Source organism: Carassius carassius, chromosome 12, assembly GCF_963082965.1.
Source record: "Carassius carassius chromosome 12, fCarCar2.1, whole genome shotgun sequence".
Lineage (NCBI taxonomy): Eukaryota > Metazoa > Chordata > Actinopteri > Cypriniformes > Cyprinidae > Carassius > Carassius carassius.
Genome location: NC_081766.1, coordinates 21,039,822 through 21,059,747, shown reverse-complemented (window position 1 = coordinate 21,059,747; position 19,926 = coordinate 21,039,822). Strand labels below are relative to the sequence as shown.

General features: G+C 37.0%; 1 protein-coding gene across 4 annotated transcripts in view; it reads left to right on the top strand.

The window, feature by feature from the left end:
* Window positions 1-19,926, top strand: part of LOC132155084 (rho guanine nucleotide exchange factor 4-like) — a 45,413-nt gene that overhangs the window by 3,455 nt on the left and 22,032 nt on the right. The window contains exons 2-4 of one of the 4 annotated variants that reach the window (XM_059563866.1): window positions 977-1,147; window positions 2,181-2,310; window positions 3,498-3,545. In XM_059563866.1, coding sequence (XP_059419849.1) covers window positions 977-1,147; window positions 2,181-2,310; window positions 3,498-3,545 — 349 coding nt within the window. Of the gene's footprint in view, window positions 1-826; window positions 1,148-2,180; window positions 2,311-3,497; window positions 3,546-4,429; window positions 4,887-19,926 lie in introns of those variants that run through there. The other 3 variants (XM_059563865.1, XM_059563867.1, XM_059563868.1) reach the window with 3 other exon arrangements.

Genomic DNA, 19,926 nt, shown 5'->3' with positions numbered 1-19,926 from the left:
TCCTTTATATTATTTATATTATTAGGGAAGTCGTGGCCTAATGGTTAGAGAGTCGGACTCCCAATCGAAAGGTTGTGAGTTCGAGCCCCGGGCCGGCAGGAATTGTGGGTGGGGGGAGTGCATGTACAGTTCTCTCTCCACCTTCAATACCACGACTTAGGTGCCCTTGAGCAAGGCATCGAACCCCCAACTGCTCCCCGGGCGCCGCAGCATAAATGGCTGCCCACTGCTCCGGGTGTGTGCTCACAGTGTGTGTGTGTGTTCACTGCTCTGTGTGTGTGCATTTCGGATGGGTTAAATGCAGAGCACAAATTCTGAGTATGGGTCACCATACTTGGCTGAATGTCACTTCACTTCACTTTTTATTATATTTAATTATATATATATATATATAATTTTTTTTTTCTGGGAGAAAAAAAGAGGTGAAGAAACCCACCATTTATTTGAAATAGAAATAGTAATATATATATATATATATATATATATATATATATATATATATATATATATATATATATATATATATATATATTAAATGTAATTTAATGATTAATTTAATGCATCTTTGCTGAATGCAATAACAAATTTCTTTACTAAATATTCTGAACCCCCAAATATTTGAACAGTAATACATTCATCTGCCAGTGTATACAAAATGCACATACATTAGAGACATTTTTCTAACAGTTTAATGATGTGTTAACTGTAAAAGAATTAAAAAATACAGTGCGGTGTAAATATCTCGCTACTGGTTACCAAAAGTTAACACATGACATCCATCTAAAGACATGTACTGTACAGTAACCACATAAATTTGCACTCAAAGCATGTACAGCACAGTACTGAGCCAGCCATCCAGTCAGAAGAGAGAAGACAGCAAGGAAGTTCATGTGTGCTTCGGGTGAAGTCCAGAGAGCAGGGTAAAGTTGCACCCAGACCCATCTCAGACCTCTACAGTTGGACCGTGTCTCTTCAGGGCATCCGAGAGGCGGCGCTTGACCTGGAGAGGAAGAACAATTTGCCCCAAACACGTCGGCGCTCATGCTCATATGAAACGCTGACTGATGTGGAGAACACCTGTGAAAAGAAGTTTAACACGCAAAGTTTGCATCAGCTTAGCACACCAACATCTGAAAAACACGAGAAAGTAAGGAACTCATCAAAAAAGGGAGAACAACACGACCATCAGCATCTCTCACTGCACCTTTTCTTCTCCTGTCATGCTTTCTTCCTGTTTTGTACTCCTGGAGTCATACCCTTGTAGTGCCCTTAGGATTTCCAATTTCTCTTCTGTTTCTTGTAATTTGCCTGAATGCACAAAAATCTGTCTGTACACTTTCACTGTTGCGATGTCTATAAGAAATCTCAAATGAGCATATGAATCTAAATTATTTAAAATGATTATTTTACACAGTTTTTCCTCAGTACATATGTTTAATATTATATTTGCAATTTTCTTATGCTGTTTCTTAGTGCTTTTCATTATAAATAAATATGGATATACAAATAATTATTTTCTTAAATTAATTATTAAATTTGTATTTATCATTAACAATAATAATATGATATTATACATTGTTTCTAAATGTTTTGTTGGTACTTTTCATTTATATATATATATATATATATATATATATATATATTTGTGTGTGTGTGTGTGTGTCTATATATATATATATATATATATATATTTATTTATTTATATATATTAATGCTCTCAAAAGATTAATTGCATCCAAGATAAGTTTTTGTTTGCATAATATGTGTATGTGTGCTGTGTATATTTATTATGTGTATATATAAATACATGCATGTAAATCATTTCAGAAAAACATGTTTATATTAAATAAATGATATTAATATAAATATATGTAAAATTGTCTAAATATATACTGCATGTATCTGTATTTATATATATATATATATATATATATATATATATATATATATATATATATATATACATACATAATAAATATACACAGAACACACACATATATTATGCAAACAAAAACTTTTATTTTGTATGTGATTAATCATGATTAGATATACATACATACATACATATAGTAAATAGTACATTTAGTAGTGTAGTATAAAATTTATAAATAGAATTTTTTTTATTTATTCAATCATTATTATTAATAATTATAATGAGCATGTTTGTATCTCATTCATAGGTGCGTGCTAGACTGGCCTTCACTTCTCCAGAGCAGTTCCTCTCTGTTCCTCTCAAAGAACACATCTTTTCCCAGAGCACACCTGTTGGACTAGACTTTTTGGGCTGGCCTCACCGAGCGTCGTTTTTAGGTACGGAACCTTGGTATTTAAATCTACACTGCAACACAACCTTTGATTAGAGTAAAAAGTATATTGACTTCCTAAATCTTTCCTTTAAGTCTGGGTGTACTTTAGGATCCTCCAGGGGGCAATGGTTTTCCTTATTCTGCAACCTTTGTTAACCCTCTGCCAGTTATTTATAGTTCTGTTTGTGACAGCCCAGAGCCCAGAGACTCACAGATGTCTTTGACGTAAATTTATAGTCTTTCATCATCAAACACTAACCCATTTGTGTTGAGATACCTGGACATAGACCTGAGGAGGTATTTGCCCAGCTGCAGCCGCAAACAAACAATACATCTGTGATGAGTGATGAATTTTCACCTACAGTGTGCAATTTCTTAAGAAGAAGCTTTATTCAGTTGTGCGTGTATGTAGCGGGAGCACAGAGGCTGTCTTTGTGCGGTAATGCTTGGAGCGTGGAGCTCAGAGGCCTGCAGTGCTGATCCTCTCTCTTTCTGCTAAACAATCCTGCTGATTATTTCTCACCCACTCACTGGCGCCAGGCCTTCTCTCGCTCGCTCACGCTCACTCTCACTCACTCTCTGAGCGTAGAGGTAGACCTGGCATGGGTTTATATCTGTCACCCTTACACACACTCACATACGCACATTTAGGAAATCGAGTGGAGCGTCTCAATAGAAGTGTCGCCTTTGGGTGTAAGATATTATGAAATGGGATTTGGCTGACCTTGAGTTGGCTTTTTTGTTTGCTTGCTGTTATGAGCATTATGTTTCTGTGATCAACATAAAACCCTGACCAAATCTGAGCCAGTTATATATGAAAGTGTGCATTTTTTACTCTTGAATCTCTCTAATCTGGATTGAGACTTCTTGATCTTGTTTTAACTGTTGTTCTGTTTTATGTCAAAGTTTCCTCCCACTATTGATGTCTTGTTGCAGTGGCATGCTCTATAGTTTGTAAATCCCTTGCCTTATGTAATATGGATATACCTATGAGGAGAAAGACACAATGACCTGATTTTGCCCCTTGCTGACATCATGCCAACTCTACGACCTTTTTGTACACAGCATGACAAGCCAATGCAGCATTCCTATTGCGGTTATGCTAATGTAGAACTCGAGTTTTAGTCTGTAGTTTGAGTTCAGGAGCACTTCATGAAAGAAACTAACACCGACACATGCTTCTCTCCACAGAATCGAATCTCAGCACACCAGCACAAGAGGCACAGGTCGCCCCTCTGAGTGAGTTTACTTCTTCTGAATCACAAGACCAGCTGGACAATGTCAGAGTGAAATATTGATGGGGTGTTCAAACGTGTTTCTTTGGCCTGTTATCTGTCAATGACAGCTAATAATCCAACTGGCTTTTTAAGTGTGTATGATTTAAACTAGGGGTTTTGATGTCATATCTTAAACTTCAAATATGAAGATCATTTTGTTAGAGAGCCTTTCTATAAATACAGCGATGTTTTTACTTTTCTTATAAATACTATATATTTTTTTGTCAATATTCCTCTCTGTATAATAAAAATTTTACATTATTATAAATAATAACAATACATATAATAGTGAAAATAAATAAAATATTAGTACAATTGTACTACTACTATGAATAATAATGATAATAATAATTTTTTACTTATGATAATAATAAGGTCTGACCTGTAATATACAAGAATGTGAGGAATGTTCTGCTGAGTTTTATCTGAGCTCCCATGTTATGTAAAGTGAAGTCACAGTTGCAAAGGTTCACACAAGTCAAGATCCAGTCCAGAGATTCTGACCATTTCTGTGGAAATCGGGTCTGTTGGTATCACATCAGCGTGCTGTGCAAGCATGCTTGGCCTTTCATTGTGATAAATTGCGTTAATTTGGGGGATTTTTTGGTCATAAGTGTGAACCCAGCTAATTATGGGTTAAATTCCTAGAAGGTGTTTGCAACTCTCAACATGGCTAGTGCTCTCTCCAGGCGCTGTCTTTTTGGTTTACTAACAGCTTGGCTCTAACAGTGGAGGAGGGGAGCTCAAGGGGGACTGGAAGGGAGGGGGAAGGCAGTCTGTTTCAACGCCAGACCAAGCGTTTCGTATTGAGCCATGTGAGACGTATGAGAACTCCTCCCCTTAAAGGAGCCCCAGTGATGCCAGCCTGTGACTGTATGCGTGTGTGCTTATGAGAGAGAGAGAGGGCTGATTGTGTGTCTGGGCGTCTGTGTTGAGGCGTGAGCTCTTTCAGACTGTGCATCCAAGAGTGAAAGTAAAAGATCAGGAGTGCGAGTGAGGAATGACTGAGGGAAGCTGAAGCTACACTGCACACTCAAGCCTCGGAAACACGCTTTGGACCTGACACCTGCCGAAGCGACACCACCCTTCTTCCTCTCGCTGTGCATCCACATGCGCACCCAGCACAGTGCCAGTGAGGTGGGCGTCCTGCTGGCAGGAGGTGGCTGCAGTGGTCGCAGCTCAGAGAAGTCTCCTGGCTTTGACTCAGACTGTAGCCCGGCTCTGGGACTGGCTGGAGGGGTTAGAGCAGTGCGAGGGGTCATGTCCCATTACTGGAGTCTGGAGAGCCTTCACTCCACCAACGGTAAGACTCTCTCACCTCTGGAGCTCAGATGTTTTGGTGGTTGTGGAGCTGCGTTTTGAGCTTGACATCAGTTGACACTCATGCAACGGGTGTCGTTCTGCCTCTGTGAGGTTCTTGTGACAGCTCTTGTTCTTTGAATTGCAGTCTTTCAGTCAATGTGATGGCAATATCTTGAGCCTTTGTTGGGCAAAATTAGGTAGCTGAAAGAGCCACTGTCTCTATACACCTGTAAACACATAGCTGTTGCTTATGCGATTAGCGTGTCAAAGCAACAAGAGTTTGCCTTCTGACCAGTTGACTCGCATGCTACATGTACAGAAGCAACATGAATTGGAAATCGAGCTAGATTGGTGGGGATGTGAGAAACGAGATGCCTTACTGCTGAATGAAGTTGCCACTCTCTTGCACCGTCTGCATCCTGCTTAGGTTATTGCATTACTGTCACGGATGTCATCTATTGATCTATGTTCTATGCTCGTGATTGGTTAAGTGGTAATGTTGTGGAAGGCTCTATCAAGTGAGCCAATTTCTACTGTAGGTATAGATGGATTGCTTAGGAGTGAAGTGACAGCTTTCCCTTCATTCCATGCATTTCACACATTCAGCAGCTGCACATATTCCCTCGCAGGATATTAATGTGCAAAATTAGCATGCGCTGAGCTTTTCCACACCTATGTGATATTAAACAATGTGGCATGTCATGTCAGCATTTGTGTAAAAACACTTGAACATGCAGCATAATATTCAACACAGCATGAAGAAGCGAGTGAAAACACAGGCTGTGTTAAAAATATTTGAGGGGAATCCAACACTGCCCTTTTTGCCTCTGAGCCGATATATCGATTAATGCAAAATCTTCAGGTTTCCTTTCTAAGAATAGAGCAGCTCTCTCTGTGCTGGCACTACCCATGGCTGTATAGTAGGACTGCAAAATGAGTGATGTGAAATGAGATGAGATGCCAGTTTGAGCAGTATTTTGGTCTCATTATCTTTTCTCAGGGTTGGCATGGTGACAGACAAGCCAATGACCATCAGCCAAGGTAGCACTGATGTCACAAATGGCCACCGCTACCCACGTCAGCTGCAATTTGGGTGTTTTTCTCAATTTCTGCTTTGTCCTATGAGAGATGGGATGTGACTTTTCCTGTGGTGGAGGGAAATAAATGGTGCACTGTGAGCTGGGGGCAATAGCTACAGACATTTCAAACAGCACTGTCACCTTCGTCACGGTTCGCTGACCTCATTGCAGCGCTCATACACTGTCAATAGCTGATCGCAGAACAGTCAGAAGAACAAAAAACCGGTGTCACGTGAGAAATGTGTTGAAATGGAACGTTTGTAAGTTTGAACATTAGAAGTGTTTAATGAGAAACTGTTTATGCTCAAATCCCAAGGCACTTCTTTGACTTCTCTAAACTGACAGAGATGGTTTGGGTTCAAGCCAGACTGTACCCACAGAACTCAAAAGTTGTAAACCGTCCATTCACTAAACTGAGAGACTCTACCCTAGTGTTGGGCATCAATAACTGGTTTTTAGTGTAATTACTGACTGGGAGGTCTACAGTGTGTACTATAATATCTGGATAAAGCTATCCATTAGCTTTTCCATTCATCTCAATGGCACTTGCTTAGTTGGCACAGGCCAGGATACCAAAGAAGACTGTCACAGTCCCATGTCTGGTTCACTTTTAAGAGTGCTCTGAAAATTATCTAAAACTCTGTCGATTATCTGCTGTAATTAAATGAAATATATGCAAATTAAATGCTTGGAAAACATATATTTGACAGGATTAAATTTTTATATGCCCGTCAGTAGAGAAGGATGGTTCAGTGAAGATGTCTATCAGCTGGCCTAATATGGCTCTTAGCCAGCCAAAACTTGACCTCTTGGTTTGTTCATATGACAATATTAAGTTAAAAAATTTGTTATTAAAACATGCCGCTAAAATGTATTTTTAGGTTTTTGTTTTAATACAGTGACCCCAAAAGATTTTTAGACATTTACTCTCAATGCATTATACAATACAATCCAAGTGCCATTTATTTTAAAACGGTTGGACAAAATGATATGAACACCTGGGAAATAGGCAAGATTTTATTATTAAGATGTTTTGCTCCAACTGCCTTCAGTACAGCAATACAGAATACAGTTTCCATCTTAGAATAGATTCATAGAACCTTTGAATAGTTTCCAGCTGAATGTTGTCTACAGTCGTGGCCAAAAGTTTTGAGAATTACATAAATATTGGAAATTGGAAAAGTTGCTGCTTAAGTTTTTATAATAGCAATTTGCATATACGTACTACACTAATTTACAAACTGACAGACAACAAAAAGATAAACAGGTAATATTAGAACAAAAAGATAAATAGATGAAGAATTGCAATATTTGTCTTTTCACTAAAGTCTACACACATTATATCAACCCCTATAAAAGCATTATTTTGTTCAAACCCTATATAATATGCAATAAATTGATCAATAATGACAGTAAAGACATTAATAATGTTACAAAAGATATATATTTTAATAAGGGCTTGGCGATTAAACAATAACGATAATTATCACTATATAATTTTCCTCGATAAAATGATAACGAGTTGGATAAATGTTCAATATAATGTTTTTGCTCCAAAAGCAGAATGAAACAGCGCTACTCATTTGAAGCTCGCCACACGGACTATTTATCTGCTGGGGTCAAAGTTCAAACGGCAGCGCTGAGCGAGGTCACTAGAGCAGATGCGTTTACTCACTGATGAGTCTCTGTTGCACGAGCACTAAACAGCACTGTGAGATCCAGTGTGAAGCACTTGAATTCAGCAAAGAACACTAGTTTACTGGTCTAAAGTAAACTAGTTTAAAGTCAGATGAAACAGTGCTGACAAACAGGAGAAACACTGTGCGCTACGAGACAGTCAGAAGGCTTTTCAATCTACAAATCGCCATCATTTACCATGGATTTACTGTAGTAACACTAATATTTTGGCAGAAATGTGGGATATTCATACCGAATTTTATTATTATTATTATTAATGTAGACATTAAATGTATTAAATGAGTAATGGAATATAATTACAGTATTTTTGGGATTGCACGAAAGCAGCGGTTCTAAATTCCAGTCCTCACTTCCCACTGCTCTGCACATATTGTATGTCTCTCCTTGTTAACACACCTGATTCAGATAATCAGCTCGTTAGAAGTGAGCTCTGTGCATGAACTGTGTTCCCATTGACATGGTCTCTACACAGTGTTCATTGCTCCCTACTCCCTGAGCAGGGGAAATCTGTTGAAGTTTAGTTTGCTTCACTTCGGAACATTCATTCACGGATTTGCGTTGCACAACGTCGTCTGCACACACGGACAAGTGTGACATCATTTACCTATGTAAATCAGTACAATTTAAATTCACGTCTCGCACACTTCAATGCACTTTGAATGTAACATACGTTCACCTCGAACTGGAATCATGGCGGAATTTCCTGTGATGTCCACTTCGCAGGGCACTTATGTTCGAATAGACCAAACGTCTGAAGCAATAAGAGAAATGTACAAAATGTGCAGAGCAGTGGGGCGCGAGGACTGGAATTGAGAACCACTGCACTATAGCATTTGTGCATTTATATTTAATGTATTTGAAGAGTTTGGTTCCAAAATGTTATAAATTCATTTTGATTAATTTGAGTTATAATGTGTTTCCTTTACCAAGAAAGTGGTGTGATGAAAACAACTATTTTCTGTTTCAAACTTTCATATAGCATCTTTAGGTTATAATAACATTAAAAATTCTAAATAGATTTTCAAAGATTTGTTATAAAAACTGATTTTGTCCCTCCAAATGAAATAAATCCATTAATTAGGTTAAGTATCAAGTTTAGTTTAATTAAATTAAGTTATTTTTCATATTGAAACAGTTGATCCACATATGATAGCCTCTGAATTCAATACCAATCTTATTAATAGCTTACGTTTCTTCCCCACCACTGAAACCATCACAGGTTCATCATGCTGTTAAAATTATTATTATTTTTTTTTATAGCTGCACGATAAATTGCACGTGATTGTCATTTGCATCTTGCCATTAATCTTTTGAGCGGTACGGTCCCACATATGGGATTCTTATATCCGTGCCCCTGGGAGTATGGTCCCACATATGGGATTTAGAAAGTTCGGTGACGTCACGTAACTGTCAAATTCAAACTGCGTTTTCGCGCGCTGTCTGACGCTGAGCCAGAGAGAGACGTGCACTGATCTTGTCATATTATCACAACTATGCAGTGTTATTAACCACATAATGCATATTTTAGGTTTCAGACATTTAAATACACATAAATACTAGTAAAACAATACATTTAGAGTTTGAAAAATACACGCATATGTCTATGGAAGCAACAATAACAATGCATTCAAATTTAATTTGCAGATATGCTTTATTCATATCAAGATACACATAGTGTAAGTAACTATAAAATTCACTCTATTCTTTACCCAGCTTACCGGCCACTTATTACTTGTATTTTGGGAGAAATTGATGAATTCACGTGCTGTAAATCCAACTGACAGTACTGACAGCGAAAAAACATGGCGGCGCCCATATAACATAACAGATCACGATCAAGATCATTTAGAAAGGTTTTTAAACGACAAAACACTCTAATTTACACACATTTATGAATCGGAATATCAGATTGTTCATGAAATGGTATGCGAGTTTGTTAATATATAAAAAAAAGGAAAAACGAAATAAAAGCGATCCATCTGTCATTCAGTGTTATTGTAGACGCGGTGTGTCACGTGACAAGCCTGACGCGTAGCCATGGAAACAGTAAGGGGAACGTTCTAAAATAACGGTCGTCTTAAAAAAACTCACTCTGGAGGGACCACTAGAATATTTTAAACTCACAACTGAAAAGATTAAAGCTGGTTCTGTGATTAGTAGTAAATCTCCATCACGTGATTTCCGATGGAGCGGCATTTAATACACAGAGCCATAGATCACTGACATGCTACGCAATATCGCATTCATTATCGAAGGTGAGTCAACTGCAATTATGAACGCGATATTGCAAAGCTTGTCAGTTTACAATGCATGGAATGATGCGTTGTGATTGGTAGAGTGGATGTATCGCATTCTGCAGAGAAGGGAGACTGGCATTTTTTACGATTTGGAAAGATAAGGAGAAAACATGACCGAATAACACAGCGGATTTCGCATTTAGTAGGAACTCAATTTTTAAAAAATTTTTTTTTTTATGCAGTTTACCACGTCTTGGAACCAAACTTAATTTGAATAAAACCCAAACAGTCAGAATAATAAAATTTCAGCATATACAAATTAGGTTGTTACAATTTTTACAGAACATAAATTTACATCTGCATCTCAAGCTACCGTCAAATGTGCATTTCTAAGAGAAAAAATGTAATAATATTATTATTGCAGCATGTACTGCAAATTGCTGAAGATACAAGTCATCCAAATCAACACAAATCAGTATCATGATTTGAAACTATATCCCTCATTAAAGCATGTAGAAATTAATACATTATTGTTCCTGTTAAGATATTTATTTTGTTAAGAAAAAAATTACTAGAAAAGTTTAAAGATTTCAAAAGGTTTTTTGTCATGTTCTGACCTTAAAGAGTAGTTTAAATCCACAGTTAATCATCTGGTTTCTACAACTTTCAAAAATCTGCCTTTAAACTTGAAAGAAATAAAGATTTGACATTAATTGTGATAATTACCAATATCTACTGGTATGAGTTTTTTTTTATCTTGATAATATTTTTGGCCAAATTGCCCAGCCATAATTTCAAATACATGCTGTTCTTTTGAACTTTTTGTTAATCAAAGTAAAAAGGTTAAGATAAAAAAGCAGATGTTTTCAACATCAATAATAACAAGAAATGTTTCTTAAGCACCAAATCAGCATATTAGAATGATTTCTATAGGATCATGAGGACTGGAGTAATGGTTGCTGAAAATACAGCTTTGCCATCACAGGAATAAATTGCATTTGAAAATATATTAAAATAGAAAAAAGTTATTACCGAAACATAAATTCTGAAAACTGTAGTTGTTTTAGAGTAGCATATTTTGGAAGATTATTAGTTTTTATTGTATTTTTCATAAAGCAAAATCAACAGAGACTTTTTTTGTATGGTAGTGAATGTACCATAACATATGTGTCACAACCTTCTGCATGCATCATGTCAATGCATGCACCCTGACACATTTAACACCACGAGTGGCTTTTCGTGGATTTACATGTCAAGGGTGCCTGCAGATGTAGATGCAGTATAGAAAGGGCAAGAGCAGTAGAAATTGTCTCACAGGATGTGTCACCACCAGCAGCCATCAACATATCGTGCTTCTTCAAATCCTCTTCTGCTTTCGTTATTTGTGTGAAATGCACGACCACTGGTCACTTGTCTCAGAGCCAGAAATAGAAAGTCTCAGTTCTTCTCAAAAGCACTTTCATTAAAGTCTTGAGTTTCCACACTGGGAGAGGAGCAGATGTGTTGCTGTCCGTATTTTCCCTCCGGGGTATTTTGTCATGATTGCGGAATCTTGTGACCGCCCAGTGTGAGCCGGGTCAAATGATAGAGAAGGAGTCTGGAGTTCAATTCTGAATAGACACTTATTGCTTAATCCTGATAAATGATCATTACTCAAGAAACTGAATGTCATGCCATTCAACATTTAATTAAACCAAATGAATTAGTCTCTGTAAATTACACCTTTGCTTTTCATAATCCAACAATTACTCTGCTAATCCGGTTAACATGTAGAGGGGACGGGGGTCTTCAGCCCCTCAGGCCCTATCACAACTGACGGCAATAAGACAGTGTTTCATTCACACCTTTTTACATAAACCACAGCCGAACAGCTCTACACATGACACCCTGCTTCAGGCACAAAATGCTCTTTCTCCATATACTTCAGTGTCTTTTTCTGGTTTCTGCTATACAGACAAGAAGTGAAGCGATAAATAGTGTTTGACAAGACCTGTTCTGAGTGTTAAGTCTCTAAATAGATATTCAAATGAGAACTACAACAACAAAAGTAAGGTTCTTTGATGGTTCTTTGCAGCATTTCAGGTTCAAAGATGGCTATATAGTTCTTTGGAGAAAAGGTATAATGGTAAAATAATAATCATTATAATAAATATTGTCCATATTTATCGCTTTGCCTTATGCCATTTGTGCAACTCACATGCATAATACTTCAAATCCTGTCACTTGTTGAAAAGAGGTGAAGAATTCAGAGAATTCAGACTTAAGATTGTTACTTGGCAGGAAATAAATCATGAGAAAATCCCATATACTTTTGCTGCAGGAGGAACCCGAGCCATAGCTAGCCATTTAGCAATTGCATAGCAACCATCTGTAACACCCTAACAACCACATGGCAACACAGAAAAATCTGCTCAGAAAAACTGCATAGCAACCTCCATGACACCCTACTGCACAGAAACACAGATGAACACACTAAGAACACATAGCAAAACCTGAGCAACCACATACAGTAGCAACACAGTAAAACCCACTCATAACTCTGTAGCATAATGCATATCTGCAAACCTTATTTTTGGGGTTAATTGTGGAATTTAAAATAGATTTTGGTTATACTTAAAGCCTTTATATTTAATGCATTATGAAAGTAGTTTTAATGCATTAATTATGCCTTGTAATGCACAATATAATACACTGATAAGTAACTGAAACCACATTTATAATACTTACATCTATTCATTGTTATACCTTTAGAATGTATAATTCATTAGAACACATGACAAATAAACCTTCATATATTATAATGCATTATAACTTTGGTTACATGCAGTATATGAAAAGATGTAATGCAATTACCTTTATAATGCATTATACGTAATGGCTTTAAATTAAGTGTTACTAAGATTTCCTTTGGCATCAGACTGCATTACACCAGTTTTGTGTCATCACTGTATACACAGTGTTTGTTTGCAGTATCCACTGTGACTCAGTTGCTTCGCTCTTTGAGGTATTTTGCTCAGTCTGTGAGTGAAATGGCACAGCAGTGTGATGCCATCACATCCACTGCCACAATGAGCCGAGGCCCACACGGCCATAACATACTGCAGCACTGACCAGAGGAACTCTCCTCATTGTGTGAACGCCTCAACTTGGCTCTCAAACAGATCACACTTTGTTGAACCAGACAGCTCAAATGCAACTCTTCATGACTATATTCTACCTTATTATAACAATATCAGTTCTGAAAACTGTAGCTGTTTTAACGTAGTAGTCAGGGTGTCATGTTCTTACAATAATTCCATCCCTCATAGCCACTGCATAGAGGGAGACATCATCACTGCTGGGAAATCACTGTGGCATATTTTCATTTTCTGTGAGTTCATGGAGAGATTCCAGACGCTCCTCCCTCTGTTTGGGTCATTTATTAAACTTTTGATCCTGTTTTCAGGGTTAGTAATAATCTGCAGTCTACACAGATTACTGTTCCAGACTTGCGTGGCATTGACATCAGTCTGCCAGCAACTGCAGAAAGTCATTTGAGGGCAAAGGCTGGTGTTTTGCTGGCTGAGGGTGGGAAAAGACAGGAAGCAAGATACAAAAGAAAAATCCAAGAACAAGATTGGAGCATTTAAGTGGTGAATAACAATTCATATGGCCCTTATGGTTCCATTGATAATATACTAGTTTCAAGTCTAAGCTCAATAGTTTGTGTATTATTATTTTATATTGTCTAAACTGATAATATTTTCAGTTTCCAATAACTGTGGTTTTGTGGAATTTAGTCCATGTGTGTTAGTTTTGAGTTCATATATATGCTAGTTTACTCCTAAACATTGCTTTTTGATTAATTTGGTTCAATTGATGTTTTCAGTAACTGGTCAAATTTGACCTATTTTTTTGTGAATTTTAATCCATGTGCTAATATCTATATGTAATCTTTGCTAATATCTATTTTTTTTTGTCCTAATAGGTATGATTATGATAACTGCATATAAAATTTCCAACCATTTGGATTACACAGTATTAACATAAGCTAATAAACTTGATGTGATGCATATTGTCAGTTATACATATATGAAACAAGAATACGATTTATGTAATAGTACATAAATTGTAGTTATTTTTATTTAAATACACAGTAAACAGGATTATATCACTAGTAAATTCAATGTATTATATGTCAACCAACTCATATTTTTAACTGAATTTTGCTTGTTATACATCTAGCCATATTTAAACCATGTTCATACTTTTTAACCGATTTAAATGTAATTGTTTTCACAGTTACCAGATGTATGCAGATTCTGTGGAATTTGAATAAATACATCAGTTGCTGAGTCTTGTTTTCTTTCCTCGGGGTAACATGTTTTCTGTTGAAACTTGGACACATCAAAGAGCTTGTACCTTGTTTCCATAGAATTCCACATAATGAGGGCACAGAATAGGAATCGTGCAAAGGAGCAGTTAATCAGCGAGTCAGCCTTAAGCTTGATGCTTTGTATACTAAACAGTGAGATGACAAAACCAGATGAAGGCTTTTTGCCCTCAATTTTCACCTCAATCCACTGTTTACTGTCTGAGCAACACTTTACCCAGAATTCCTTTCCCATCGTCGCTCTGCCTGGACTCCATCAAACTGTCCTGGCAGCTCAAGTGCATGTCCGTAATCTTGCTACAGACCTTTGAAACTTAAAGTGAGCAATATCATGCAGCTTTAATTTGTCAGGTAATGATCTGTGCCTGTAGTGAGTACTCAAGTCTGCTCTCAGACAGGCACCAGCCGGACCGCACGAGTGAGCTGTGCTAGGCACAGACTGCTCCTGTAGCCCTAGCACTGGCCCTAACGGCTGCTTCCTCTCAGGAAATTAGTTTGAGCCACTTTGAGCCTAATTTACAACCTTGTACTGTTGTGTTATACAAACCAAATTAGCATGTGTATTGTGCCTGATCCAGAATAAGAGAAACATTCTTTGGAACATTGTTTACAATGTTTTACACGCAGTACACTACTCTTTAAAGGTTTGTTTGGCTGTATTTGTTTGTTTCAAAAAAATATGGTAAAAACAGCAATATTGTTGAAATATTATTACAATTTAAAACAACTGTTGTAACTAGTTTTGATGGCAAATTGTAGCAGCCATTACTCCAGTCTTCAGTCACATGATCCTTCACAAATCATTCCAGTTCAAGAAACATTTCTTATTATTATCAATGTTAAAAACAGTTGTGCTGCTTAATAATAAGAATAATACAAAGGAACAGCATTTTTTTGAAACAGAACTATTTTTAAATCCAAACTTTTGAATGGTAGTGTATATAATAGTAATTCTATAATTCAATTGATATGTGCTCAATTGGATCTTATTAGGTAGTACTATAACCTATAGTACTACCTAATAAGATAAACTACCCAATTATAGCACCAGGCTCTTATTTTGAATGCCAGGTTCCCAGCAGGCACATTTGTCAGATGCCTCTGGTGTGGAGTGAGTGTAATACTCTTTGACTGGATGTGACGTGGAGATTCCTCACAGGGCCGGCTGCCTCTTCTCTGATACACAGGGAATGTCAGATTCCACTGGGTTGAATGTTTTCCAGTGAGGATCTTATCTGTGACTCACATGCTATCTTTCTTTGGTCAGACACTCTTTGCATAACTCTTCATCATGAGTTCTTATCTGCGGCTAACTGATTAGTTAACGTCATTTTTCCCTTTAATTATAGACTCTGTCAGTCCAAACATATACATATAAATTTTTTCAGGATTCTTTGATATTACATTTTGTATTGTTTGAATCACTGGGTTTCCATATTCATATATCATGATATTTATGTTTTGTGTGTGATGAATGCAGATTTATTGACTTCAGCTGGTTACTCATTTAAAGGGATAGATGCACAGAAAATAAAAATTCTGTCAAACATTAACTCACCCTCAAGTTGTTCCATGTCCATGCCTTGTATTGTGTTGTGTGCAAATATCAGCACATATGTTTGAAAACTAAGCACATTCAGTGCTTGCTTAGCGGACATTTATTTCTTTATTTTTGGCTCCATCTGTGTTGTTGCCTACCGTACAGTCGTTTGGTCAAGCTGACCTGTATGCTTCATTTTGATATGAGGAATAGCCACGAGCCAGTAGTGTTTGGAGAAACTCTCATTAAAGCCATCTCTCAAAAGTAGGCTGTATGTGCAAATGCACTCTGTGATTTGCCTCGGGTCCTGCAGCTCTGATTTCAACAATATATGGGTAGTAAGATCAGTGGTTTGTGACCTTTTCGCATTGTAATGCAGTGGTAATGTGTTTGTTTGGTTTACTTAAACACAGCATTATTACTTCTGGCAGGCTTTGACAGCTCTGGGACGTTTTCCTGCTCAGAGCTCTGATCTGAATTTGAATCAGACACATATTGTTGTTATAGAGGTGGAGCTCCGTGTCTCACACATTTGTTTCAGATGCTGCAATACAACTATGCATATGGTTTATCAAAGTTAGTGTACCTTAACAGTTGTTTTAAATATGCTACTGTCATAGTCCCGCTGTTTTACTCATCAAAGTTTAAAATAAAGACATTTGTAATAACATGGAAGTACAGCACTCATCTAATCGATTTGATGCTATGTGTTGGATAAAGTAAATGTAGGACACCCTTTGGAGTGTTAAAACAGTCAGTCATGTGAACATGAGCTGATGAGATTTTTCTAGAAGGGCCCTTTGGGCATATAGATCTATATTGATCCTTGTGTCACTCAAAGCCAGCTTCTAAACCAGCTCTTTAGAGTCTATTACATTGAGTTCTCCTGCTTTTTGTGAAATGTCGCTTTCACATGCAAAAACAAAAAATAAAACACGCTGGTGCATTGACTGAACTCTGTTAGGAAGAGAGTGCAACCACTGTGAAATAAAATCTTTAATTATTGCTATGTCAAATAAATTGGGCCTATGGTCAAGGTTTGCAGGGTCTGTATATTAGCTACTCAAGGACTGCTGGGATACTTTAAAGGGACAGTTCACCCAAAAATGATCATTCTGTCTTCAATTAATCACTCTCATGTTGACTGACTTTCATCTATGCAACTTGAAAGTTTATATTTTGTTAATGCCTCAGCATTGTTTTGTTGTTGAAGTCCAATGTTGCTTTGTTATTTTAGTACTAGAATTTATCATTATTTAAATTGATATTATTTAAAATTAAGTAAAATGTTTAATGTGCTTTTGTATTTTTCTTTTTCTGTTTCGCTTTATTTCATTACAGTTTAGTTTTAGTAATTTTAACACTTACTTTAACTTAAGTACTGCACTGTAGAATGGACAACAGCTGAAACAGCTTCAAAATATGTTCTTTTGTGTTCCATAGAAGAAAAAAAATCATGAGGGTAAAAATAAATGACAGGAGGGTAAGTAAATGATTACAGAATTATATATATTTTGGGTAAAGTAACCCTTTAAATAGGTGCATTATACATTGGCCTTGTCACAAATCGTGCCCTCAGCCCTTTTTTGTCCCCCTCTGAATCCACATTTTGATGATGTAATGCCATAGAGTGTTGAGTAGTTAAACTTTGTGAAGTCTCAGTGTGGACCTTGCATCGTTGCCACAAAGGGGGCGCTCACAAGCAACCATTTGAACCATACAGTCATTAATGAGACACCCTGCGGTATTGTTGGACTTCTCGGATGGGCATGATGTGCAAAGATAACAAGACCACAACTCCACATAAAATAAGCCATTTGGGACAGGACCATAATGTACATAATACATTTATCATCCATCAGATTGGTTGCTTTTATTGTAAGAGCAAACATCTCCTCTAAATGTAGGTCATTTACAGAAATAAAAAATGCCTATAAATTGTTCATTGTTTTTTTTAGGTTAATGGCCCTCTCTTGCTGGATCATGAATAAACTACAATGAAAGTATTGTGATTTTTGACAAGGAAATAGAAGAAACAAATAAAGAAATAATCAAAATAATTTTTCTGCCATAGTGTTTGTAAATCTTATCTGCAGTATATTGAACATTATTAGCAAAACGGATTTGAGACTTGACAGATTTTACTATTTTAACAATATAAGCACAAGGTTTAAAGCGCATGGCACAGGCGCACTTAGGGTGTGTCCAAATCCACTTTTTAGTTTAGTTTTTAGTTTAATGATGGGAAAAAACAATCGGTGCACCCGGTGCATGGTCTAAAAGGGTTGTCCCTATTCTCTTAATGAGTAATTGGTGTGTTTTGGGCATAATGTGCAATAAACCAATCAGAGTCTCATTTCCCATTCCACCTGTGCTTGTGCCATGGTGGATTCGCTATTTATACGGTGGAATTTGCAAGCGCAAAGACAGAACGCATCTCCAGAGAGGAAACGGAGCTTCTTGTGCTCTAGCAAATAGGTAGCCTAATTCTGATGCATTCAATGACTATCCATTATGACATGTAGGCATTCTTATATTTATGAAGCCTACACAATAATAATCTTTTACATTGTAATCCTTTCATTTGTAATATTTGGCATGCTTGTGTACTGCTGTGCATCCCTCTGTGTATAATAAGAAAAGTGTACATGTGCTGTGGGCCCGCCTTTATTAGCGCGCTCTTTAAATAACAAAAAATAAAAACTACTGCACCATTGACTTTAGACCTATTTTAACGATCTAAGTGCATGTTCTAAAGCGCACATTGCAGGTGTATCTGAATCCACTTAAAACTAGTTTAACTACGGGAAAATGGTCAGTGCTTCTGGGCGCATGGTCTAAATGGATTCTTATTATTATTCTCTTAATCAGTAATGGGTGTATTTTAGGGCGTAATGTGCAATAACCAATCAAGAGTCTCAAAAAGCAAGTTGCGTTCGTGCCATGGCGGGTTTGCTATTTACATGGCGGAATGTATTTTCGTATGTATGTTTGTGTGCTGCTGTGTGTCCCTATGTGTGTAATAAGCAAAGTGTGCCCGCCTACAGTATAGGCTCAAATCATTAACGCGCTCTTTAAATAACAAAGAAAAAATATTGCACCAGACCAGGTTTGAGTTGGTAGCCTATATGGTCTATTTTCAGTTTCTCAAAAGAGCAATGTGCCAACAATGCGCCTGAACACAACTCTTTTTTTTTAGACCACAAACGGGCGCAAATGCATTTGCTATTTAAACAACGTGGTGCAGGACAGGAAAATAATTACTGCGACAAGCTGAAACTAGCAAAAAACACTTGCGCTGTGCCTTTTGCTGCATTGCGCTGGATGTATGATAGGGCCACAGGTTTTATTTGGTCAATGGTGCAGTCTATTTCAGGTATCTCAAAATAGCAACGCACCAACAATGTCCCTGAACACACCTCTTTTTTTGACCAGCACACCCATGAGCGTACAAATGGGCGCAAATGCATTTGCTATTTAAACAACGTGGGGCAGGATGTGAAAATGATTAGTGCGTCGGGTGAAACTAGCAAAAAACACTAGCGTCTGGCGCCGCATTCCGCCAGTTGTATGATAGAGCCCTAAGGCTTTTAAATGAGTAGGATCTTCCATTCAAAAATGTTGAATAAAAGATAAAACAGCCGGGAAAAAAAAACATTGAAATTTAAAAAATGCTGACATGACCTCTGTCTGAGGTGAAAGGACTTTTCCGATATATTTCCTTATATATATATCTTCTCTCAATCTTTTATATTAGTTCTTTAATGCTTGCCACTATAATGTAATTTCTAGGTTTTGATGACTTGTATTAAAGTTTGTGTCATTTTAGAAGTAGATCTTAATCTTTAAAGTGCACATGGATTAGGCTGAGTGGAAGTCTTGGTCTGCATGGCTCAGAGGTGAATTTGTGCAGTCGGGTGACTTTATCTGAGGATGTGGACTTATAAGGAAGCAGGTCAGTGCACATTCACAGTCCTGTCTGTTTGATCAACTCCTTAAATTACTGTCAGCAAATCATGAATCATATATATACACACACACACACACATATATATATATATATATATATATATATATATATATATAGTGTATGTGTGTGTGTGTTCATTAGTGTT